Here is a 26069-nt window from a genome sequence, read left to right as displayed (position 1 = left end):
TCGACAGAATTCCTGGTCTCAGACCCGAGATCGCTCTCAAAACCCACCAACAATATGCAGTCTCAAAGGCTCTGTGGTCCATGAAGTTCATATTCAAAGGCATGATTCTCGGAGACCTTCATGGTCTCGGCAAGACTCTCTCGGCACTTTCTATCATAGCACTCAAGTCTTATATTAGATAAGGTCCATGTGTGGCCGTTGCCCCCCTGTCTTGTTGTCGCCAGTGGGTGTCTGAAATCCAGAAGTACTTCAAAGACGTAAGTGTTGTTGCCATCATATTTCTTATATGCTAGGATCTAATTCCGTCTTGCAGGATTTTCTCCCAGCTCTCCTGCTCGCTGGTGAACAGGTATCCCCGATACAGCTCTACAAATACAAGGTCATCATCGCATCATATCACCAAGTGTCAGGAGAACTTGGTCGCATACAAAGATATTACTCTATGCTCAGAGCCGCTCGTTCGGGATCAATTGAGCGCAGTGAATATCCAGCTCGACCCAGCCTTTGTCTTCTCTCTGGTATATTCGGGCTACCAAAAGGTCCATGCCATCAAAAACACGCGCAGCCGAACTTACAGAGCGATATTCAACCTCCGGGATAGGTTTGAAAACTGCATCATGATGTCTGGGACACCGATCGACAACACCTGGCTAGACAGCTTTGCGCTGCTTTCTCTACCCCGTGGACACCATCCACACTCTGGGGGCCATGGGGGCTATATTCGCAAACGATGGACCGCACCAGACAAATGAGGTGCCTAAGGGCCGTTTCATGATAAGAGACTTGTCCAATTATTGGATGCTGTCACAGTTCGTCGGCCTGTCGACCATCAGCTCCTACCACTACCACGCATTCACAGGATCCCCGTCCCTTGGAAATTCAGACATCGACCCAGATTTTCAGAAGTCAGAAGAAAGCATGCACCAGTACTATGTCAGCAGGAACGCTAAGAATGGGGATTCTTGGAGTTTGCTTGTCAAGGCCCGGCAATACGCATATCACCCCATCCAATGCTCGTGGAGCTACACGACATCAAGTCAGCCGCACAGATTCGAGCTCTGCGGAAAGAACAAGCAACTAACGACGCTCTTGATGACTAAAGTCAATCCAAAATAAGCGAATGACTTCGATGACTTCCTCAAGGTCGGAATCCCTGCTCCCCTCGAGTTGAAATCATCATGACAAATACCGTACCTCCCAGATATAGCTGGCATATTATCTTGCTTTATTTCCCTGCTCGAAAAGCCTCTATCGTTTCCCATCTTTCTCATCATTATTCGCATTGATTGCGTCAGATTCATTATGCAACTTGGGCCGATTTGAGACGATAGGCAAAGCAATCTATCCGCTCTACGCATTGAGAACAGCAGAGTGGCGTTTTCCCTTGATTTCTGGTAAGTCTTTGCATTCATATTGAAAGGACTCTCAGTTTTCTAACCCTGGAATCTTTAGGTCAATGACTTCTGCTACTTTGAATCAATCCACTCATGTTATCCTTGAAACTCCTGAGTCACCATGCCCCGACTCAGCAATCGAGAGAAACGGCGAGCACGTTTCGCTGCAGCCCAAGACAGTCTGACATCCGAAGAACTCGAGAAACAGAAGGAGCAGAACATGAAGGTGGCCCAAAAGCCCCTTGCCCATACCGCTCTCTATACGCTGAAACTCTCCAAGAAGTGATTCATTGAGTTCATGGAAGATGAGCACCCTGAAGTTGACGCCCAGGTTGAACTTTTCGCTCCTGATGGCCATGACCAGGATCACATTCTTCTCAAAGAGTACTCTTGCTAGGAGAGGAAAGAAATCTCAGAACCTTGATCCTAAAGGATGAAAAGATTTAGGTAACTTGGTATAAGTTTAGCCTAAATTTAGGATACCTTTTGCTAAGTTTATTTTAGCATCCTATATCAAGGCTGGTGTTTTCTTGCTCACCGAGGTCTCGGTACCTGGCACGCTTTCGCGTTGGAAGATTGGCAACTACTTTGAAGGTCAATGCTATCATTGGTAACATCAGCTGTCTGTTATGATCAATAGAGCGAGAATCCAACCGAGTTCAGAACAGGGACCTTCGAAGGCAAATGAGCCCTTTCATACGAAACGATTTAGCCGTCCAAGAAGGCCCTCTGACGGCAGCCAAACCTAACCTTTCTGCTAGTTCGAAAGATGTTTCGTCCATCGTATCCAAATCATACGAACCCGAGTATCTGGGCATCTTTGGCTCCCTGCCCACAGTTCTGAACCTCACACTGCACATGATGCTCGTCATGGGCTGGCTCATTGGACCTACTGAAGAGAGAACGCATGCGGGAAGACACTTGAGCGAAGCCCTTCCGATTGTGTCTACTATTCCGATGTCTGTTGGTCGGACACTAGTCCCCCAGATCTGTCCCCTCTGTATTCATAACGATGCCGACCCAACTGGTCTTTACATATTGCACCTTCTGGGATTTGTAGCATCACATCCAGATTCAGATCAAAGATCAAGAAGGTGTTGAGCTCTGCCCATGTTCCGGCAAAAAATGTGACTATAGCGAGAGAATGGACTCGAGATGAAAAGTCATTTGAAGGAGGCGCATCCTATTGTTTCCCACTACGAAGATAAGCCCCATATGAAGCGACGAAAATTAGGCAAAGGCTCTGCGGATCAGTAGTCTGGGGTAATAGAAAGGCGTATGAGATTGGATTGCGGTCAACATGCCGATTGCTGTGCCATTTGACACTACTGATATGGAGATAAAGGAGCCCGGTTGTTATTCTAATAGGGTCGTCCAACAGGATATCAGCAGACTTTTGGAGTTGATCACATCCAATATCAAAATAAACTCAGCAGAAGGCATCCTCAACTTAGCAAAGGTATCCTAAACTTAGTGAAAGTATCCCAAATTTAGTAAGAGATATCTTAAACTTATAGAAAGTTGACTAGGTCTTTTATCATTGAGGATCAAGGTCTGGAGTTTTCTTTCGTCTCTGAAGGACCGGGTAGTTTATAACAACAGTCTGGTCTCTCTTCTAAGAGAATTCTTTTAGACTTAATTAAATCATTTACTTCAGAGTTAATCCTTTCTATTTGACTAAAAAGACCTACTTGAGGTTTAAGTCGATTTCCAAGGCATGCAGCCTTATGCGGCTACAATGATGGGTTGGGTGCCCCTGGAGTAGCAGCCACTGTGGCGCTAGGCAAGCTCCTGGAGCTCCCCAGCTTCAGCGTCCCACCTTCGTCATCGCGCCGCGGCTCATCTTCTCCAATTCAAGACATTCCCGAATGCTTCAAGATGGCCATCTCAGTAAGTACCACCCTGCTATCGTGCGCGCATGGGGTTTTACCGTTCATGTGCACCTCGAGACTTATCATGCTGACAATGAATCGCAGTGGAAGTCGTTTGACTTCTTCGACGTCGTCCAGATAAACATCGCCGACGACGAAACCCGACAGCTCTTCGAGGGCAACGAGATCTCGAGCGTTTGCGCAGGCTCTGACAGCCTCTTCCTTGGATCTTTCGAAGGATACGTCAGCATAATAAATAAATCATGGAAGATTGTCAAGCGCTTCCAGGCTTACGAGGCTGGGAGCATCACGCATATGCGCCAGGTCGAAGGAACAAGTCTCCTGTTGACAGTTGCGGTACGGGCTGTTGAAGCTTAGATGACGAACCGATGGACTGACGGTGTTGATAGGAGGACATGAGCAGTGAGCCTGTTCTCAAGGTGTGGGCGCTCGATAAGCTTGTTAAGAAGACCAACACACCGACATGTCTGAGCACGGTCATGATCAACAATAACCGACGACAATTTCCCGTGAGTTTTATTGGGAACCCGATATGACGTTGGAAACTGACGGGTTCAAGATATCTGCGTTTACGGCTACGGACGATCTTACACAAATCGCTGTGGGATTCACTAACGGCGCAGTTACCGTAATTCGAGGTGAATTGGTCCACGATCTCGGTACCAAGCAACGAATCGTTTTCGAATCAGAAGAGCCTATCACCGGTGTTGAACTCGCATGGGATGCCGCACAAAAGCTCACCACTCTGTTCGTTTCCACGACCTCGCGAATATTGAAGCTCGGTTTATCCAAAAAGGGCCATGGATTGCCGCCCAAGACCATCGAAGATGCTGGATGTGCAGTGGGTTGCATGACGCGTGACCCAAATACGGACGGCGTCATTGTTGCGCGTGACGATGCTATCTACACATACACAATGGACGGCCGAGGGCCGCCCAAGGCGTATGAATCGCCAAAGAGCAAGATTGATGTTTACAATGAATATGTTGCGCTTGCGTGTCCACCAGCGAGCAGCACTGCAAAGGATTCTGAGGCAATGAGGCGACGTTTTGGTAATACTACTACTAATTCATTATTCAATGCGTCGTCCTTTGTGTTACTGGATATGGATCTTCGAGTTATCGGCCATACAGAGACGTTGATGTCACCTGTGGGACACTTTGTTGACATCTGGGGCGATTTCTTCACTGTCCTCCAAGATGGCAAGGTCAGTTGAGTCTGCCGGTTTCGATGGTCTCTTATTAACTTCATTAGGTTTACCGGTATCATGAGAAAAGCCTGCAGCAACGACTGGAGATGCTGTATCAGCGGAACATGTTTCCTCTGGCTATCGAGCTGGCGCAAAAGTCTGGAATGGGTAATGAGCAGCAAAGCCTTATTTACCGCCGCTTTGGCGATCACCTGTATCAGAAAGCCGACTATGACGGCGCCATGGTTCAGTATATTCGAGCCATTGATACAACTGAGCCATCTCAAGTCATCCGCAAGGTGAGGAGCTTTTTTCTAAGCATGAGCAAGGCTAATATTCATAGTACCTTGATACGCAACGCATTCACAACCTAATTCAATATCTTGAACAACTTCATGAACATCGAAAAGCGACTGCGGACCACACAACCCTGCTGCTCAACTGTTACGCAAAGCTTAAAGACATCAACAAGCTTGAAAAGTTCATCAAGTCTCCTGGCGACCTCAAATTTGATCTTGATACAGCAATTGCCATGTGCCGTCAAGGCGGATACTACGAGCAGGCTGCATATCTTGCTAAAAAGCACGGCGAGACCGATCTTGTGGTGGATATCTTGATAGAGGACTCCAAGAACTATGTCGAAGCGCTCGACTATGTTTGGCGTCAAGATCCTGATATCGTACGTGGCAGCGCTTGTTGGTGTGAACGATGGCTAACATGTCCAGGCATACCCTTGCCTACAGAAATACGCCCGAGTGCTCATAGAGAATTGTCCTCAAGATGCTACCAAGCTATTCGTGGACTATTATACAGGAAATTATCGACCTCGGCGCACTTTGACGGTACAAAACGAGATTGATACACCCGCCAGTGGTGGCTTTGCGGCTGGGGCGGCCAGCGCTGTTCAGAATTTGTCCAACCTGCTGCCCTTACCTTATATGAATACATCTTCCGTCGCATCTCCTGGCACAGTCGGAAACACAAGGGCTGTGGTTAGCGATGGGAACATTATCGTGGACAACGACGATATACCAGCACCAAAGTATACCCCTCCTCCACCAAGAACCGCGTTCTCATCGTTCATCGACCACCCCGATGAGTTTATTGTCTTCCTCGAAGCGTGTCTCGAAGAAAAGGAGCTCAAGTCGAGTGACCGAACAGATCTTTACACCACTCTCTTTGAGATGTACTTGTACAAGGCAAGCGAGAAGAAGGGACAGGATCATAAAGAGGATTGGGAGGCCAAGGCGAAGAAACTCATCCAGGGTGATCATGTGCCTATGGAAAGCTCGAATGTTCTACTTCTCTCGCATCTTGCAAATTTCCAAGACGGAACTATCCTTGTCAAGGAACAGGCAGGACTGCGTTTTGACATTTTCAGATCTTACACATCAGCTAAGGACACACGAGGTGCCATGAAGGCCCTCAGAAAGTACGGCCCTGAGGAACCACAGTTGTATCCAGCTGCGCTGGCATATCTCACTTCTGACCAAAGGGTACTGGAGGAAGCTGGCCCTGATGAGTTGGCCAACGTGCTAAACAAGATCGACAAAGATGGGCTCATGGCTCCTTTGCAGGTCATTCAAACACTTGTTGGTCAATCTTCAGGCGGTGGCGTAGCTACCATGGGCATGATCAAACCATACCTTCACGAGACAATCACAAGAGAGCGCAAAGAAATTGCTACCAACCGCAACCGCATCAACAATCTCCGCGGCGATACGGAAAAGCGCCGCGTGGAGCTTGCAGACCTAGGCTCCAAACCCGCCGTTTTCCAAGCAACTTGGTGTTCAGACTGCAGCCAGCGCCTTGACCTACCAGCCGTCCACTTCCTCTGCAAACACAGTTTCCACCAACGCTGTGTTCGAAACGGCGGCAACGACGACGATGCGGAGTGTCCCAAATGTGCACCGGAGAATGACATGATCCGCAAGATGCGTGAGGGTCAGAAGGAACGGGCTGGCAAGCATGACCTGTTCAAGATGGACCTGGAGAACAGCGAGGATCGGTTTAGTACGCTAGCCGAGTGGTTCTCCGGAGGTGTTATGGATGGGCAGAGTGCGGAGTAACTGTAATGTGAATGAGGTGATGGCGAGATGCATGGTGTCTAAAGGAGTTTTGGGTTCTTATTTGGTCTTTGCCTTGTTTTTTTGAGGCTTTGATAATTATACAATCAACATTTAGGCAGAATGGTCTTACTTGGTTCAATGTTGTTCCAGATGTTCGTTAGTTTGTTGGTGAGTTGGTGACACAGAGCTCAGATGCCTCACTGCCTTGTCCAAAATTTAGGTAAACTTATGATAGGTTTGGAGGTCTTTTGGTATACTACTTGACAAAATTGTCGGTGATCCCGCCCGGAGGGTTCACCCCTTTTTCAATCTGTCTCTAGAACACAAATCTTCTCAGCGATATGACGATTCCCCCCAATCCTGTGACATCGTTGTTTTGTCACTTGGAGCTTCTGCCTTGTTTTCTGCCTTCAAACTAAGCCATTTGCTTATCCTTTGTCAAAAGTTGTTGCTAGAAATCTATGGCGTTCTGCTTGGTGTTTGAACTGGGCTGATTTTCTCAAAAACAACTCAACATTCCTATTAGAATATGGCAATCTTTCATCTAATTACGTTTTGTTTTCTGGAAACCCCAAAATTTTGTGTCAGAGGGAATCGCTTGGTGGTTTCTTTTGCTTAGCAAACAGAGGCCAAACTGAAGCCTGGTTGTCAATGATATGCAAACTAGGCTGCACTTAGCAAAGATTTTACTTGAGTGAATTCTCTCCGAGCTTGAGATTCTGGGTATAAATACCACGGCTCTGTCTTCTTCTTTCCTTCTTCTTTTTCCATCATCTCATCAATCCACTTGGCACTATAGTACTATATAGGTATAACACATCTGCAAAAGCTCTTCGTCTCCGATGAGGATTTCAACCCCGAAGGCCTCTTTCTTATATACTGTCCTGAGCTTAACCAACTATCACAACACTCCCTTATATATCCCACAACTCGCAAAGCCTTTGACCGTGAGAAGGTTCGGCGGAGATTATCAAGCCCAAATGGGGTCCAAATGGGGGTCTTCACTGGGGTATCAGTGAACGAGCCGAGTACTGCCAGCGGTTTTCGGCTCAGGTGCTGCTGGTGAACAACGAGGAATTTTGGGTTTCGGTCGGCGTTGCTGTACAAGTCGTGTTCTACGTCTGTGTCTTGATTAGCTATGCTTTGTGGTATAACCGAGAAGCTAGAGATATATACGTGAGTACTATCTGATTCCATTCGTTGAGTTGCGACACTGACTCTCATCTAGAGATCTGACTGCAAAACCAGCTGGAGAACCTTGAACAGCTGATCGTGCAAGAGGAGAGCCCGGCAGAGAGATAGCCCATCGGCGGGATACACCGACCGGTAGACATCCCTCACTGGTTAACCCTCATTGCCGACCAGCTAGAAGGGTTATCCAGGCTGAGAAGTCTCTCCATAGAGTTCCACCCGCGGATCATGACTTGATCAGTATGTTTCACATATATTTTTAGCTGTGGTGCTTGCCGTATACGTACAGTAGTTGGCTATTTTCATGCTTGAGCCCAGCTACGAACACAGTTCTCGTCACATCTCTAAGATACCCCTTCTCCTCCACCATATGTCTTGTCGAAATTCAACTGCGTGCGCTGGCGTGCAAAGAGTCCCGCGAAGTGTTCGAAAAGCACTTGAATAATAAGGAACGGCTTGGGTAGTGAGAATAGCTTTGCTGAAAAGGCCAGCCGGCATGGTACCACAAAGCATTCCACTCGGCTATAGTTCCCCAAAGAAGAACGATAGAGAGTGTCCATTGGTTACACCGTCCAGATTCTCGTCAAAGGGATCTTGGCTCCTCTCGTGTTCCATCGTTCAAGGTGAGTCTCAATCAGAACAAACCGCCTCTTGAGAGGGTTATCTAATGTAATGATCCAACACAGACAGCGAAGCAGAGTCGACCGTCACTCCATGTCCATGCTTTTGTACAAGGCTTTACTGGAGTCGTATGTGCAATGCCGTTCCCATCCCCTTATGATAACCTGTCTCCCATCTCACAGCTCATTATCTCTATCTCGTCACTCAAGTGTCGTCTTCTCACCCTTTTATCTTCTTGACTCACGATACCCACTCATCGACAACAAGGTTGGCACCATCTGTTGTATCATCACAACTTGGACTTTTAAGGCATCTCTCACCAGATCTGCCGCTGAGATGGCTGGTGCCGAGTCCGACGACGGGCCGTTGTGCACCGAAAACAAAGAAACTTCCGTATGTGCTTAACAACCCTTGAGACTATATTATCACGGCTGAACAGTTAGTTACTGCATCACGGTTGCCGGCACTCTCCCCCAGCTCCCACGGGTTGTAACCCCCTACGGTAGCAAACTACAACTATGACACAAACATGGTCAAGTTTCTCCTCAGAGAGTGTTTTGCACTCAACGTCTACATCCTTTCGGCTTTGTAAATGGTTTCAAAGAGGAGATAGCTCCTGCAATCCTAAAACCGCTATGCCCACCACGTTGTGTGGGTAGGATACGCCTGGACTCATGGCCCTGACGAAGCTGCTAAACAAGCCTTTCGGAAATATGTATGCCCTTCTTTTATTGAGGGGCTAAAGTACCTGAAATACGGCCCCGTCTGGGCTACTATCTAAAGAAATTTGAAGTCTATGGTGTGTGGGACCCAGCCAGGACGGTTTCAACCGGGGCGTGAGAAAACTTGGTACAAACGTCACAACGAGCAAGCCTGGTGATTGCTTGTCCCCTAACCTGATATTGGGGACCATGAGTCGGTTGAACAGATCTCGGCAACCTGGAAGATGGTTCGGGACGTACTCTACGAAAATTTTACTCTCCCACTCTTCAAACTTCAACCAGAAGTAAGTTATTAGCCTTTCGAGCGTGCAGGGATTGCGGTTCCTCTGCAGTGCATATAAACCATAAAGCTCAGCCTAGCATAGAGCCGCTGTAGCCTCGTCAAACGAAAATGGACGTTATATATGCTTCTACGGAAAGGATTCTGGTCGGTCAGCCTCAAAAGGCTACCTTCCATCATCACAGAAGAGGAAAAGACCTCAGGTGGAGCATGACGAGCATGAAAGCGACATAATTTCCCCGTGGGCTGAAACTCTCAAAGCCATGAGTCAAAAGATGGCTGCCATGGCCCGTCTCTCACAGGGCCCTAGCAAAGATCCTAGCAGTCGAAATGAGAAATCTTGTGGTTGCGATAGTCTTGACACAGCATCTGGGACTCATCTGAGAGAGAAGAAGGAGGACTATAGAGACATCACCAGAGATATAGGACTGAACATATTTCCGGCGTTGAGTGGACACCACATGAAGCTATTAGCAATACGAAGTCTCATGGGGCTTCAGCGAGCTGGCCTGGTTAGAAAACGAATGGGCCAGAGATCGTCTGGAGAAACTTGAGGAGCCATTCGTCACCGCTGAGCTCAGTCCGCACCTACGGCTGTGGAGAGTCTCTTCGTGACGAGGATGGCGCTCTCTCTCCTAAACCTATATTTATATATATATATTCCATTATATCTTTGATACTTCCAAGATCCCCCGCAGTTACTGCTAGCCTCTTCCTCTGGATCATCTACGACAATGGGTTGCGTAAAACCTTTGCCAACTTTCATCGAAACAGGTGCCTTCCATTGCCCCCAGAGGCCGAAATCGCCCAATATATTATATGTTTCAGAGCAGAACAACGCGGAAGTTGTGATGCTCATGGTTTTGGAGATCATCAAAGCACAACATCTTGTGGAGGAACAAGGCGAGGGCAAGTGGCTCCAGCCCCTCAAGCATACCCTAGGAGAGACTCTGTACGAACAAATCGTCCAGGCTGGGGCTGCTTGATTGATACCAATCATCATACTCGATACAACACATTATCTACGCCTACGAACCAATTTGTGCTTCCAGATGGTACGGAGTATGAATCGGTATCCCCCCCTCGATATATGTAAGGAACAATACGATGACCTACGTCAATTGGACAAATATGGATAGGACGCCGAGGAAGAACTCAACACAGTGCTCCGAGCACAAGATCAAAGTCCAAAGAAAGGGCGATTGTATCTTTATCAGACCCTAGGGATACAACATGATGGTCTGCTATTCAGACCTCACCATCACTTGAGGAGAGGACATGTACCAAGTGCGCAAGGCTACTGTATGCCCTCGGTCGTCCTTTTATGAAATTGCACGAATCCTCTTCGAGACCGATCCTATTCACCGTTCCTTACACATTACCATCGCTCGACTGTTCGCAGAGCAATTGAAGAGGGACATCCAAGCCCGTCATGGAGATGACCAGGCTACGTCCTTCTCCTTCTCAATGAACTTCAACCTTCCTTCCGAGGAGATAGCACCAGAAGGGAATCGCAAAGAATGTGGCACCTACAACAAGGTCGATAAAGAGTTGAGATATATATATATGTCCGAGCCGACCACTGACAAGACGAAGAAGGCCAGGCTCTTGCTTCTCACCCGCCCAGGACGTAACAGACCTCACAGCAGACTGACGATGCCAGTGTGATCGATAACAACAATGAAATTGAAAACTAAATTCTCAACGATTTGCAGTCATGGCTATGCCCAGCCAGAGACAGTAACCATTAGATAGTATCAAGGTCCGAAACTAATGGTGCCTTTGCACCTCTGCCATTTGGCATCTCCTCAGAAACCAGTATAAAGAGAATTCATCGACCAGGGCAATACGAAAGCTGCCATCATCAAGAATAGGTTCACATCAGAGCATCGCCATATATCAGATGGCCTGCCGGCCAAATCAAAGGACACACAGACCACAGTAAACGATGCAATTCGCTTACAGCAAAGTCCCACACAATACAACAACACTCACAATACATAGCACGAGTGTGTGTCTCGACCTTGTCAGGATTGTCAGAGTACAGATCGCTGCACTAGCCAGAAAATGCGACATTAACAAGTCACGGCAAAGCCTGGCTGTGCCAGAGCTCTGCAAGCTTAAGGATCGAGAAAAACAATGGAGACCAGAAAACATAAGGAAGCTCTCCACAGGCTCCATCATCAACTATTTTCCAGCGAAAAGACAGAAGAAGAAACAATCAGAAGACGTACCTGGCAAGTTGAAGTGGGATGGTAGCAAAAACCAAAGACTTCGAAGGTTCTGTGACCTTAGAATAGAGGACAACTGGCCAGTCAAGATCCTCGAGCAGATCTTGCATAAAGATGACTATCTCATTCATTTCAGAGTTAAGCTCAGAGATGGCACTATCATCTTCGCTTTGGCTTCCTCGTCTTATATACACGTGATATACCGGCAGATCTAATTTTGTCCCCGGATCAAACCCCTTCTTGAAGGGACCTCTGGCTTTATTGCATCCGTGAGTTACATATAGAAGAACCAAGCCATCCCTCATCTCACTCATCTTGTAGATTCTGGGAGAGATTAGAGGTGACCTGCAATTTCAGTACCTCCGGAGCTGTCCTCTGACCTGAAAAGCTCTCAATATATGCATGCAGGTGGACCTGTTCCGGAAGATGGTATTTTCTGGCCACACGGCAGTAGTCCCTCGAGATTTATTAGCCTCGACATTACCGATGACCTGAAGAAGGAGCTCGAGGCAGCAAAGGCCGAGACTGCCAGCGCGCAGGAACCCTCGAAGTGAAACCTACAAACCTCACCTATAAACGTAAGTTATTACTTAATACCGTCCGACGTTGGTAACTTGCCTGCTAACATTCTCCTAAGACACCTGAATAATCATCAAATGGCGACCATTCACGGGATTCTTGGACCAGTCAATTGTCCGTGGTGAGCAGATTTTGACAGGACATGGGACCAAGGATGACCAGGAACCTAGAACTATTCTACAAAGACCCCGACTCCAAGGACGAAGGGACTCTTGACTTGCCGGAATGCCCACTGGAACAGTTCCAGAATGTATGTACCTGTGGGGAGAATAAAAGCACCCACTCATAAAAGCATCACTAGTCGCATTCTAGGCGGCCAGTCCCAGGTTGAGTTCCCTTGCAAGCAGATCGAGATTCGGAGTGTCTTGACCATTCTTATATAAATTGCAGGTAAACTTTTGGCCCTATGGCTATGCAGGGCCAAAGAAACGTGAAGAGACTGACAGACACCCATTTCTGAAAGGGAGATCTCGTGCTTGCAAAATCTTGACTCTTTGGAGCTCAAAGGGCATCTGAAGTGGAGGAGATCCATGTCAATCGAGCCTAGACTCCTACCCCTATGTATATCAGATCGTGGCCTTGGAAGGGAAAGCACCGCGGCATGGAAACCCTGGGTGCAGACTCAGAAAGCCTAGATACCATGGCAACTTACTTGCCTCCCTCCTATTTTCTTGGATCTGCATATCGCACATCGCACACCCAATATGCCCGAGTGAGTACACCACAGACTATTGCGATCAATGGGAGCTGCTCGGATGTTCGCAGGCTCCGGGTGAACTTGAAAACCCCCTTCCACGGTTTTTTCAAGCACCTTGGGGGACGATCCCGGGTCTTGTGGCTGAGAGGACCTCACTTCGTCATTTGCCTATGGCTACACCGGCCAACCAACTGATACTGAGGACATGCAGGCCCTAAATAACAAGGATCTGGATGGCCCTTTTCAGACTTGCCATAGCTCAGTGGCCTCGTTGTCTTCTAAAGCAGGAAAAGTTATACCTAAAAAAGTGCTTTTACTATGCATGCGACTGGGAATAGCTGGATACTGGTGATGACCGTGTCCAGATCCTTTTGCGACTCCTCGAACTGGACCACAACAAGCGAATCACCGCTTCCGAGCTGGCACCGTAGCTAAGGTGATTAGGATAGCTCCCTTGCACCTGGCGATACTGGCAAGAGTATCTCGGTGGGCCAACGCAACGACGATGAGGCTACAGATGGCCACGTCTTTGGTTTGATGTCAGAAAAGAGGTCTTGAACCCCCCAAAGTCACATCTATCCTTCCAGCTATTTCTGGCTCACCCCAGTCGATCGCTGCCCCACGTTGCTGCTGCACTGCTCGATCTCACAACTTACAACCTCATCCTTCGCATCACCACACCATGAGCGCCAAAAACTCATCAAACTCCAAAATGCCTTTACTAGAATCTCGATCGCTCGTTGCGTCATTCTCTCGCGCCCTCACGTCGTTCCAATCCTCGCAAGACTCATTCCGCATCCTCTGCACTCTACCCCACACTTCCAATGTCCCCGCGCCGCGCCGACCAACCCGCCCACTACAGAATCTTGTGATTCTAGACTCAAGCTTCAATCCGCCGACGTTAGCGCACGCAAGCATGGCACGTTCTGCGTTGAGATTAGAAGGGGAGAAGAGGCTGATGTTGCTGCTGTCGGTGAATAATGCTGATAAGGCGCCGAAGCCGGCGAGTTTTCCTATCAGATTGAGTATGATGGAGGCGATGGGGCGGGAGCTGCTTGACGAGGGTGTAGAGATCGATGTTGCGGTTACGGCGATGCCTTTCTTTCATGATAAAGCGAAGTCCATATCAGAATCAGGGTTTTATGCTACACAAGACGGAGGTCAACCGGTACAAACCTTCCTCGCAGGGTTTGACACGATAGTCCGCATTTTTAATCCAAAGTACTACAACGAAGGTATCCAAAATGCGTTAGGGCCATTCTTCGAGAAGTGCAAGGTGAGAGTTACGACGAGGCCGGATCAGACGTGGGGAGGAGTCGATGAGCAGAGGGCGTGGTTGACGAAGGAGAGGGTGAGGGATGTTGGCGGTGATGAAGCTTGGGTTGAGAGAGTGGAAATGGTTGAGGGAAGAGAAGGCGATGGCGATGTGAGCAGTTCGCGGGTGAGAGAGGTTGTGAAGGGTGGTAAAGGGAGTTTGGATGGGTTGGTTGGGGATGAGGTTAGAGGTTGGATTGAGAGAGAGGCTTTGTATAGAGAGCGCGATGAGAGTCTGTAGTGTTATATTGGCGATATTCGAAATAGCCACTATGCGATCTCATAAGTCCAATATAAAGTTTCACAAGTGCACCGAGAAACTCATGAAAACCGCTGGAAATGCTTGCCAAACGTTATCGGGTTATAATTCGAGCGGTTCTCTCAAGCACAGGCACTGCAGGGTAGAGGACAAGCCAAAAGTCAAATCACAACATCTTGCTTTGGGACTCAGTTACTGCGAGATCCTGTCTCCAGTGAATGGTTTTATTTCCATAGCTATTTCAAGGCGAAGTGATACTCAGTTCGAATCTGGTACATCAAGGTGAGACATCGTAACAGAAGTATATTCACCTGCGTACAAGTAGTGAAGAAGACGACGCACTGAGCGCACAACGACAATGAATGCGCCTGCATGAGAAAGGACTTCACATTTGACCATACTGTGCATGCATATCTCGAGACAGATGCTACACATGATACACAACGCAGATCTACACAAGGTCAACTCCGAAATCCGTTCCAACCCAAGTCTCGAGAGCATCACAGAGTGTCAGAGTCAAGTATGGCCTCCCATCTCGGCGCAATGATTCATGCAGTCGCATTCTGCTTCCGCATTTGATCTCAATTTCGGTGCAAACCTTCAAAGTGATCCACTTCAAAAAAAAATAGAAGCTCTCGCATCGCGTAGAAAAAAACCACTGCAGCATCCACACTCCCCTCGCTGTGATTCGCTGCGCAGCTCAAAGTCGTCTGCGGTGGATCATCAATCCACATCCTACCAACCAATCAGAATCTCAAAATCCCTCAAAACCCTGAGGCTCAAAAAAAAAAAGATTCTGCCAGCAACTTTTAGGCGGTGAAGCCAGAGTGATCCCGCGCCCCACAGGCACTCTATAAAAGCGCGCCTTCCCTCCGACCTTTTAGACTTTTTTCTTCTTTTCTTCTTCATGTCGACAATACTTCAGAGAATCATTTCTATAGTATTCGACCTTCTCTTGGTTCCCTAAAAGAGCCACAGATCCCACCCTGGTTGATGAGTGCATATCCTCGACACCCTAGAGTGAATACCTTGGTCCTCTCGATCTGTCCGCAAGGATGGCGGTCTTGCCTGCTTCGTGTAGGTGGCTGTATAGAGATGGTTGTATTTGATGATCTCGACCCTGATTGCGGTCTTGCCTTCGGGCGCGCGGTCGGGGTGGGTGTTGATGGACGTCTGACAGGCGTGTTTTCTACTTCTCTTTTTCATTGCTTGCTGGGGCTTGCCCTGGGGGTGAGGAAGAAGCTGTGATGTTAATGTGTGTTGCTACGGTGATTGAAATAATTTGCGCGCCAGGAAAGAAATGCTGTCGAACGGAGTCACGTCGCGTTGATGCGTAGACGTCTTGCTCGAGTGTATGTCTATTGCCAAATATCCTACCGATTATATATTATCCCAACAGCCATGTCCAAAATACGCCTTTGATCGTCAAGATAAACAAGCCCACGCACTACGTCTTTCCCATGTGCCCACGATCCTCCAGCTCTATGTGCCCGCCCGACCGCCCGACCGCCCGACCGCCCAATATTCTCATAACTCGTCGCATTCGTTGATACCTCGCCGCCTCAAGGCTTCCGCGCGTAAACGTACCGTACCATCATGTATCCATGAACCTTGCGACTACTGATCGCTTTTCGCATCGCCGCGAGAAACTGCGGGTATTCCTCCCTCGGCCAGTTCAGCACGTTATGCCAAAGATACAGCGTATATCCTGCGACGAGCGAGTCAGCGAGCGCGAGACGACATGCGATGGCGGATACATACCCTCGAGATCGTTTTCCAAAGTCAACCTGACGTACTCGCCCAGCTCAAAAAGCTTCCGATTACTGGTCCATCCTCCCACGGGTAGCTGCAGCCCAAACATCGTTAGCAGGTATCACCTCAAACAAATCCGCCGTCGTACCTTGTAATCAAATATCCTGACATCCGTAAAGCCAGCCTCTGTGATACTCCTCTCCTGCAGCGCCTCCTGCTGAAGAAAAAACGTCCTCCCCGTTGCTGCGCCGCCCTTCTCGTACAGATCCGCCCACTTCTGGAGTGCAGGCTCGCTGTCTGTCGTTCCGTCATCGGAGTAGAAATGTATGTCAGCCTCGCATGATTGGACCCAGCCACCGGGTGCACAGCAGCGATATGCTTCTTGGAAGAGGGCAGGCCAGTCTTGGACTCCTCCAAAGAGGTAGCGGATATGGATGAAGTCAAAGTAGTTGTCTTTCCAGGGCCAGGTGAGAGTTGCATCTGCTATCTCAAAGTGCACGTTTGGAGGAACCCATTCAGGCTGGGTGGGTGAGAGGTCTGAGCCGATTACTTGAGCGCTTGGATATGCATCTGCAAAGTCTCTGAAGACAAGTCAGTCAATTGAAGTGAGAGGCGGAGAGGGAAACTTGCATTGCCCAAATTCCGGAACCGGTTCCGACATCGAGAACTCTCTGGACATGAGGCGATATGGGCGCCAAGAAGAGGTTGTTATCTAGCAGTATAGTGAGGTAGTGATGGGTGATGTCAACCGATTGAAGCTGCTGCTCGTCATTCGGCATGACATATTCATGAGCATAGCGATCGCTGTGATATGTTCTTCCTTGAATAGTTCTGTACTCGAGAATGCTCGCCGTCACCGAGTCCGGGTACATGAAACTGGCACTGAGCGGGATATGTGAGTTGAGCGGAACAGCAAGACATACGAGATGTGGAGCAAACTCACGCATCGGATCCAAGAGCTGAATCAATTTCATAACGATCAATATCGGAAGTTTCCTACAGACACGGCAAAAAAAAAAGACACAAGATGTTAATTCCCAGTGATTATTACTCTACAGGTTTTATGTAAGAGAGGAGGGAGGTTAGGTAGGGTACAACGCACCTCAGGGTCCTCTGCGGGGATGAGCTCGGCCTGAGGAGCGGGGGAGGATGGAGCAGCGGGGGCTGCAGCAGCAGCAGGAGGAGGACGAGGAGGAGGAGAGTCAGTGGCAGTAGCAGTGGGGGTGTCTCGAAGCTGTTGGTCTGTCATGATATATCGCGATCCATAGGATTACTTGATACAGTCAGTGCTCTTATGTGAGTGATATGGGGGGTGAGTGGGTGTGTTGTTGGTTGAAGGGATCCAACGTTTGTCAAGAGTGGAGATGTTTCTGGACAGGGTATATATCAGAGCCTGTGTATCAGAGTCAAATCAATACCGATAGATGATGAAAGAAAAAAGAGAAAAGAAGAAAGAAAAGGAGAGAGGGAAGATGAGTCTAGAGTCTAGAGCCTAGTGCTAAAAATCAAAAGGTCGGTATAGCAAAAAGCAACCTTGATTACCTACCCAGAGAACAAAAGGATCAGAGGCAAACAGAACCCAACCGACCCCTCCTTCGTCTGCCTTCGATGGAACCCAAGGTAATCAAGGGAGACTACCTAGAGTAGACTAGACTAACTAGAGCCTTGGGCTGTAAACGCAAAAGTTACTTGTACTTTTGGTTCTGTTTGCTAGACGGTGCTGTACAGTAGATCCCGTCGCTCCCGTAAGCGGTGTCTCAGTAGTAGGCAAGGCCATGGGATGGTTCAGTGGGGGGCTGCTTTGAGTCTAGTGCCCTCTCGTCTCAACCTTGATCGTTACATCACATCAACCTCTTAGCATCACCCGTGATAGCTTCAACGGAAACTTTTATATCCAATCAGTTCAAGAGCGTCCAGAGCTCGTTCAGTTCAGCAAAAACAATGGACTCTACTTATCCCCCAGTATCGCGAATGCTCAACCCCCGTACCCAGCTAGATCTAGTATTTCTTGCAGGAACAAACAAGCTTCCTTTCATTACGCTCTTGTGAACTGGCTCCACCATTCGAAGGGAATTGACTCTTCGTCAAGTTCCCCTTCCATGAACTCACACCAAGTCTGGAAATCATACTTCAAGTCATTAGGAACCCCGTCCTCAGTAAAAGTTCCCAGCATTTGCTGACACCACTCGACCACATCAACCTCGTACCAAGGCTGGACCTGATCACGGTCAAAGTACCCGAGTATATGCTCGATCTCGTACCCGTGATGCTTCTGCCAGAAATATCTTTTATTCTTATGGAATTCGGCCCTACCGATGTTCCATATTGTCAGGTCACGACGTCTGCATGCATCAGACCACATAAACCACATGTACCATGGGTTCCACTCGGTATCAATAACGAACTCATGGACGCGTCCAGGTCCATTGCGAACAATTGCGCGGTTTATATCGTACAGAAACTCATACCCGCCCGCGCAATAGGGTCGAACTGCCTCGCATAGCGTCACCCACGAACGCATGAACTGCGTAGGCACTACACGCCCTGCTGCAGTGATTTGCGCTGTAATTACATCCAGAGCTCCAAGAATACTCTTGAGCAGAAGCTCCTCAAGCACGTCAATCATCTCGTACTTGACCATGATGTCGAGCTTCTGCCGGAAAATGTCAGCGACTTCTCCAGCATACGATGCTCTCCAACGGGTCACCGACGTGCTGTGCAAATCAGCATGGAGCGTTCCGATAAGAGTGCCAACGGAACTTACACCCACCCAGTCATCATCTATACGAGGCCTCTTTCCCTTACAGGTCTTCTTGAGACCTTCTGGGCACTCTTTGTAAAATGTGAGCAGGCTGACGCCTCGACTGGCATATTCCTTCAGCATCAACTCCAGAAGACGAGGCGGAATATGCGACTTGAGCGCCAGGTCTAGTGGGGATTCCGTGAAATACGTGTCTGCTATCGCACCATTGACGAAAGGGTATGGCTGCGTGTCCGCCTAGTCACACGCCGGATGGTAGAAAGGTAACTTGTCAGTGGCCACCACGCCGTCGAGGGCGTTGGATCGAGTTGGGTTCGGAAAGTCATAACTGCTCAACAGCTCAATCATCTTGAGATACATTTCAACTCCAGGTCTACCAATGTCAAGTTGGAGTTGCTTCAGGAGTCGCGTGGGCATGTGTCCAAGACCCATATCCAGCCGTAGATATCGAAACCCGTTAAGGGATTCACCTACCAGATTTGCTTCTCCGCTAGCACCCTTCTCAAGGAGCCACTCAAGAGCTTCATAGACACTGATTCGACTTTTTTTCTGCAACTGTTCGCTTCGCGGACTATCATGCCGCTCGTCCAAGTGGAGGAGTAGAGCATCGATCGGTCGATACTCCCTCCAAGAAGGTCTTACAGGCCAGCTCATTTCGACTGGGGCTGCGCGGCATTCGCCACAGAGACGCATGTTCGGCAGATAGGCCGATTCGACAGCCCGCTGAAACGCCATATATTTTGTGGCGCGGAGGACATACGGGCGGGCAATCCGATGCATCTGCTCGCAGACCAGTGTCAGCTTACACAACGCGTCGACGCTCACGTCCCTGTCTTCGCTGATTGATCTAGCGATGAGATCTTGAAGCTCTTCGGGCAGACCGAGAAGAGTGTTGCGCGGGATGAGCTCAGAGCTGGAGCCCGAGGCGGGAGGAGGTGAGTTTTGTTGCGAGGACATGATTGTCCTGGCAACGAAATGCTACAGAGATAATGTTTCCGAGAAGGAAGATAGTATTTAAGAAAAGGAAGGTGTCGTTTGGGTTTCTCGAAGTGATGAGAAGAATGTGTGTGTGAGGTTTGATCTCTAGTTGATACTGCAGATGAGTGTCAGTTTATACTCGCAGAGACGAACAGTTCTTTTCGGGAACATAATGAGAAACTAGGACATCCAATGCTGCTGTTCGCTACATCAACTACACAGTAATATTGAATTGAGGCGGAAAGAATCTGATATCTTTTCAGTGAGTATGGTCAGTGACATTATGGAGGTTGGAGCTTTCGTCTTTTCATCCCTGAGTACTACGGGTTGTTCGTTCCTGCGCATGTCTGCTCGTCTGTTTATCTGTTTATTTCAATCATGACAGCGGTAATAATGTCAGGGCATAATGGGAGTCTTGGGTCTGACACTCAACGATCTTAACAGCCTCTGTAGATCGAAGACATATAGCGTAGCTCTTTTCATATTCTAGTGTTATCTGGAACAACCACATGTCCCTACCTCAACCAAATGCCCATCCTTTGTCAATAATTAAGTACCTCCTGTTCCAAAAACAATTGGTACACCCGGCTTCTAGCCATAGCTTGTTCCTCTGCTATGCTATGGATTTGCTGTAAATGTGAGGTTCTGGCCCGAACAGCAGCAATAGTTCATCATACGTCTCTATGGGTGTAGGTACAAATCAAAGAGTTTGTTTTATGCTTTTTTATGATCTAATCAGATTGACGCTCTAACTAGTCTACGAATCTAAATCTTAGCAGAGAGAAACAACTACCTAAAATAAGTAGCAAGATCCTCAACGATAGCTCTATCGTCTGCCTCGCTTCCAGTTACATCTTCATCGAGAAATCCGACCGGTGCTAAGAAAATGTCTACGGCCCCCTTTTGTCATAAAAGCAAGCCCCGGCTTTTTAACGCCTATAAAGTTCCAGGCGTCTAAGGGCATATTGACCCAATCTCTTTCGGTGTTATCCTCGAGCCAGGATGGGTCGAGCTTGTCGTGAACATGTTCAAAAATAGTCGACCTAGCATCGACCAGGATCTCAGGGGGATACCATAGCATACCAGGGATTGCGAACTCATGCACGCGTCTCTCGTTGATGGGGTTAATTGCTTGTGGATAGTCTTCTTGAGAATATCGATTGCCTACCCTCCGACCTAGGAAAGGGGTCTGATAGATGGAGAGGCAGATCTCGCGCCAGCACCATGTGCCGTCTCGTTCAAAGTTGAGACCGCCATTGTCTCTCTGCTTTGCTTCGATCCTACGCAGAGCTTCAAGGATATTTTCAAGTGCCGACTGTTCATTGTCCTCAATCCCGTCATATTTGATGAGCAACTTGATCTTAGCCTCAAAGGTATCGGAAAAGTAGCTCGGGCTGTCTCCTTTGTATATCCATGGAGCAAACAGGTCATCGAAAAGGATGTGGACTAGATCATGGAGTCCTGTCCATTCGTGCCAGTCAATGTCAACTCGATGGCCAGGGGCAAGGCGAGACCTGAGAGTCATTCCCCGATCGAAGAGCATCTTGTTAAGAAAAACCTCGAAGAGAGCGGGGGGGGAGGCCGACTGCAGCATTATCTGCATAATGCTGTCAAAGCCCTTAGCAAATTCCCGGTATCCTGGATGTCCGCCCTTCTTCGCGGGCAACACCCTGCGTAGCCTTTCAGACGGAAATCCCAAGCCCTTGTCTATAAGGAACTCGATTACCTGGCAGATGCCACGATGTTCATCTGCATCTGTTGCCGTTGGGATCGTGGTCAGCACAAGGGGAGGGAAAACAGAAGAAGTTATTAACTCTCCCTCGATCCTTTCGACCTGCCCGGTATGATATCCGTTAGCGAATAGCCACTCAGCTACTTTGATGAATGCATCAGCCGAGAAGTACCCATCCAGAAACCCCAATGAAAGGATATCAAGCGGTGTCCAGCAGATTTCGCGGCGCCCGGTCGTTTCCCAAAGTCGACTAGTGGGAACGTTTCTGTGCTTGAGACACTCAATTATGAGATCAAGATTGCCCATATAGCAGGCATGTTCGAAAATCTCTCGCTTCCCGTTGTAAACGTGCTTGAACGTCAATTGAAAGAGTCGAGATGACACGTGGTGAATGTTAAGATGATCTCTCCATTCCAAATCCTCAGCTTCAAAGATGCAGAGGAGGAGTTCATCGGGTAGATCAAATAGACCAAGCTTCTGGGACTTGGTCTTTCTTTCAGTAAGAGACATTTTGTCGTCGTTGTTATTGTGGTTGAATAGTGTTTGCTCAAGTGTACGGAATATTGTTACTCATGCCTCAGGGCCTTATTTTATACTGATGTCTTTCTACTGAACAGCCAGTCTCCGTAAATCTTTGACTTCTGAACATTACATTCGGTTGCTCAATGTCCAAAGGAATCAAAGACTACTGTGCATTGCCCTCTCACGGATTCATTGTGCCTTTTAGAGCTTGTTTCCAGGCAAAGGGGTAAGGATGATGATAAATGATCTATTACGGGGCCTGCTCCGACTACCAAGGACGCAATAACATTGGGCCTATCTTTGTTAACCGAGACCTAACGTAAGAAATACTGAAAAACAAAGCGATGTTAGTCTTGTTCTTGTCTTTCGGCAGTCTTATGTTCAGACTATGGAAGAGACAAAGAGAGCGGGTATCATGTACACTTCACTTGTGATATATTCAAGAACCTTACTTTAATAACAGATCTAAACGGCAAGAAATGCTTCTCTAGGTTAGCTGCATATGGAAAAAGGATACCTAGAGGGCAACAAACGACCGGGGCGCGTTCTAATGATGGAAGAGCGACGAGTTGTGTTACACAAAGACGATGGGTAAACACCAACTTTTCGGTAATTTTGAAGCATTTACCTGAATTTTAGTGATTATATTCTCGTGAGACGATCACTTGGTGCTATCCCTAAGATGCATTAAAATATAGCATTACTAGGAAAGGCAGTTTGCAACCCCTGAGGACATATCATCTGGCAACAATTTCCCCTTCTCCAACGGACACTGTCCATCAGTATAGCTTGGCCCTCCTAACTCCACTGGTTTTTCTTCCCGTATCGCCTTTCAAAGAGTTCCGCTCTCAGCAATAGAGGCTGTCCATCCATAGCTGAAGCCTGTTGGTATGCGGAGATTGACTCAATATTCTCATCTCTCACTGCTGTGGAGTATCTCCAGTCTGTCGATAGTGTATAACCCTCAGCGCTCGAACTGTATGACACCCATGACAGCTGAGATACATATTTTCCTCGTTCGCCAGGCTCACCCTCTGATCCTCAAGTTCCTTGTCCAGCTGCACACCAGTGATGGAAAACTCGGCCATGGCCATTAGAAGTGGCCTGTAGTGTTGGGGGACCTGGCTCCAGGCGCCTGTATCCAGGTCGATCTTCACAGTGATTTTGGGGACCGAGGTTGACTATGAATCACTGTCGCATTTACCTAATATGAATTTGACTGTGAATCATCTCCTTCATGTAGGCAATTGGCATAGAGTTACTTAAATAGAAGATATGCAGAAGACAAAGATATACGTTCAAGTGAGCAAGGCTAATGATTAGCATGACATTAACTATAATATAGGTATCATTTATCTGTTACAGATGTCAGCTACAAGCACTTATGGCCACCAGTAAGTATAAATACAATTTTTATAGACGCAATAACGCGAAGCATAATGTTGAATTATAAGTTCCTCAATCTCCTGATATACTCGTTTTCTCCGCATCCAGACTGCTAAAGCAAAAACAATATCATAAACTACTAGCCAATTTACTAGTCCTCATCAGCCCCTTAACGACAACACCTCATACAACACCCCTGAGTACCAACAATACCATTCACGGCCCGCCTATCAAGGTATGGGATCCGGCGCCTCATCCCTCATTCTCAACCAGACTTCTTCAGTTGCCCTGTGCTCACGATAACCCTTGCAGGAAAACTTGTGTGGTGGGACGAAAAAGTCCCAGTCGCAAAGGGGCATGGTCCACCAATCACCTATACTTCTGTCCTCGAATTTTGAAGCTTCAATTCTCCCTCTGCGTTCTGCAAGAAACATTTTCATCCAGCTTAGCTGTTCTGGGGGGTACCAACCTTGGTGATGGAGTTCAAATGCGTGAATAGGGCGGGGATCCTGACTGTGCAAAGGCCTTTGTGTCAGGACTGTCCGTTCGATAGCAAGATATGCAATTGACATGTTTAGCTCTCGCCAGTACCAGAGCCCGTCTTGGTCAAAATCGAGGAAGCCTTGTTCGATTCTTTTGCGCGCCATCTTCTGAAGACCTCCCCAAATACCTTTCAAGACCCGCGCTTCGCCATAATCAACAGAGTTGTATTCGATCAGCGCCTTGACCTTGTCCCCGAAATTGTCTGCTATTCCGTTGGGATCCTCAAGTCTGAGTAGCACCCTGGCCATATCCCCGTCATCCTCTTCTAACATAGGGGGGAGTGAATCGAAAATGTATCTAAACATTTCCCATAGGAACGCGGAGGTCTCCGTGGTTTCGCCTTTATAAACCTGATTGTTGGTGAGACTCTTCAGGGTCAAGCCTTGGTCATGGAGCTGCTTCAAGAACAGCTTCAGGATGGAAGCCGGGCAGTGAATAGCCATTATAAATCCTATCAAAGTTCTACACATTGGCTCCCGCTCTGCCTCGAACGAGTATCCGAGAAAGCTTGGAAACATCATACCCTTATCGACAACGAAGTGGATGACATCGCAAATTGCTTGAAGACGTCCAGCATCATTGGCGTCCCATACCATGAACAGAAGGTCCGCAGAGAAAGGACGATAATGTCCGGGAGCATCACCAGTATTTTTAACCGAGTAACTAAGCTCGTATCCATGGTCTGACAATCACTGTCAGGTTTGCTTGAATCTTTCAACAGAGAAGTTACCCGCTCGGAATCCATCGACTACGTAATCCCCTGCTGAACGATGAGGACTTTCCCAAACGGTACCAGTTGGGATCGCATCTTTATTCAGACACTCGATCAATATATCCACGTCAGCGTGCAAGCATGCGTTGCGAAAGAAGAAAAGGTCTCTGGCCCTGAGCACTCGCTTACCCAGACTGTGGAAGAAGAAACAGCATACATGGCGAAGTCTGCAAAGATCTTCCCATTCAAGAAAATCATCTTCCGTCATGAGGAGAAGGACTTCAGGAGGTAGTCGAAGTAGGCGGCTTTGGGTCATGTTGCGTGTCGCCGACATGTTGCTGCTTGAAGGTTGATGTGTGCAAAGTTAACGACAATTTCTCAAAGATTCTGCGCTGCGTAGAATTTCCTCAAGTCACTGTTGCTTGAAAGGTACAAGTGTTTGGGGCAGCAGTCCACAACTCTCAATATATGCTCATGTCTCACAGTCCGTCACAGAGCAGTCCACTGGCAGTGAGAAGCAGACTTAGGCAGAAGCGTCAGTACGCTGTTTAACTTGCGTATGAACAGTGCCACTGGCCTCACAATGTTATGTCTGTTCTTCTGGTATTCATAGAATAAATACCATAGATTACTAAGAACTTAGCATACCAAACAGTCACTCACCAGCGCAACTCAAGGGTTTCCGAAATAAGCATTTTCTTTTGAACTTCTACCGATGCCGTTCAATTGGAACTTTGAACTGATCATTGCTAGTTACTAGTTCCAACTGCTTTTGGTAGAAGATTCCGGGCAGGGGCTGCATTTCTCTACTCTAGGTGACCAGCTCCAAGCTTGTGGGTGCTTTTCAGGCCACCTCGATAGGCTCATATCAGCTGCCCTTCATCCCGAATTCTACCATAATTCTCGAAATCTAACCTCAGTACTTCAATCGGCCTTGAGTGGGTATGAGTAAGGAGGAGAAACGAACAAAGGAAAGCTGTGGTCACCACAATCATTGCTCTATCGTCTCTTACAAAGCCATTGTACAACAAAGCAAAACTCGAATCATACAAGGCACAGCTTAGAGGTAGCAGAGGTGTAAAAGAGGACTCGGCCAAATCTCATTAGACACTTGCCCGTAACCCAAGTATTTTAGGCTATTGTTCTATATTAGGGGGGGAACGTCTTACAAAAGTTGGGTTCAAGATAGAGTTCGCAAGACCTTGGGGAGCAAGAAGACTTCTGTTATTGAATCAAGGTGTCGAT

At 47.9% G+C, this 26069-nt stretch overlaps 6 protein-coding genes across 6 annotated transcripts; 2 read left to right on the top strand and 4 right to left on the bottom strand.

Annotated features, from left to right (window-relative positions):
* Window positions 1-3272: 3272 nt before the first annotated feature.
* FPRO_00287 (uncharacterized protein) lies at window positions 3273-6544 on the top strand (the record flags this gene model as incomplete). The annotated part of the gene is made up of 7 exons (XM_031225558.1): window positions 3273-3284; window positions 3371-3622; window positions 3676-3795; window positions 3846-4493; window positions 4541-4774; window positions 4819-5154; window positions 5201-6544. The coding sequence occupies 7 exons, from the start codon at window positions 3273-3275 to the stop codon at window positions 6542-6544; spliced, it is 2946 nt and encodes a 981-aa protein (XP_031076183.1).
* A 7033-nt stretch (window positions 6545-13577) lies between these two features.
* FPRO_00288 (uncharacterized protein) lies at window positions 13578-14420 on the top strand (the record flags this gene model as incomplete). Its single annotated transcript, XM_031225557.1, has 1 exon — window positions 13578-14420. One exon carries the CDS (start codon window positions 13578-13580, stop codon window positions 14418-14420), a length of 843 nt encoding a protein of 280 aa, XP_031076182.1.
* A 1580-nt stretch (window positions 14421-16000) lies between these two features.
* FPRO_00289 (uncharacterized protein) lies at window positions 16001-17439 on the bottom strand (the record flags this gene model as incomplete). Its single annotated transcript, XM_031225556.1, has 6 exons — window positions 16001-16146; window positions 16200-16284; window positions 16339-16771; window positions 16821-17072; window positions 17134-17186; window positions 17293-17439. The coding sequence occupies 6 exons, from the start codon at window positions 17437-17439 to the stop codon at window positions 16001-16003; spliced, it is 1116 nt and encodes a 371-aa protein (XP_031076181.1).
* Window positions 17440-18225: 786 nt separating this feature from the next.
* FPRO_00290 (uncharacterized protein) lies at window positions 18226-19908 on the bottom strand (the record flags this gene model as incomplete). Its single annotated transcript, XM_031225555.1, has 4 exons — window positions 18226-18843; window positions 18878-18904; window positions 18955-19148; window positions 19197-19908. 4 exons carry the CDS (start codon window positions 19906-19908, stop codon window positions 18226-18228), a joined length of 1551 nt encoding a protein of 516 aa, XP_031076180.1.
* An 877-nt stretch (window positions 19909-20785) lies between these two features.
* FPRO_00291 (uncharacterized protein) lies at window positions 20786-22171 on the bottom strand (the record flags this gene model as incomplete). Its single annotated transcript, XM_031225554.1, has 1 exon — window positions 20786-22171. The coding sequence occupies one exon, from the start codon at window positions 22169-22171 to the stop codon at window positions 20786-20788; it is 1386 nt and encodes a 461-aa protein (XP_031076179.1).
* A 1628-nt stretch (window positions 22172-23799) lies between these two features.
* Window positions 23800-25158, bottom strand: FPRO_00292 (uncharacterized protein; the record flags this gene model as incomplete). Its single annotated transcript, XM_031225553.1, has 2 exons — window positions 23800-24794; window positions 24843-25158. 2 exons carry the CDS (start codon window positions 25156-25158, stop codon window positions 23800-23802), a joined length of 1311 nt encoding a protein of 436 aa, XP_031076178.1.
* Between the last annotated feature and the right edge of the window lie 911 nt (window positions 25159-26069).

This window comes from Fusarium proliferatum, assembly GCF_900067095.1.
Source record: "Fusarium proliferatum ET1 genome assembly, contig: FPRO_scaffold001, whole genome shotgun sequence".
NCBI lineage: Eukaryota > Fungi > Ascomycota > Sordariomycetes > Hypocreales > Nectriaceae > Fusarium > Fusarium proliferatum.
The sequence above is the reverse complement of the archived record's forward strand: the minus strand, read 5'-3'. Positions and strand labels throughout refer to the sequence as shown.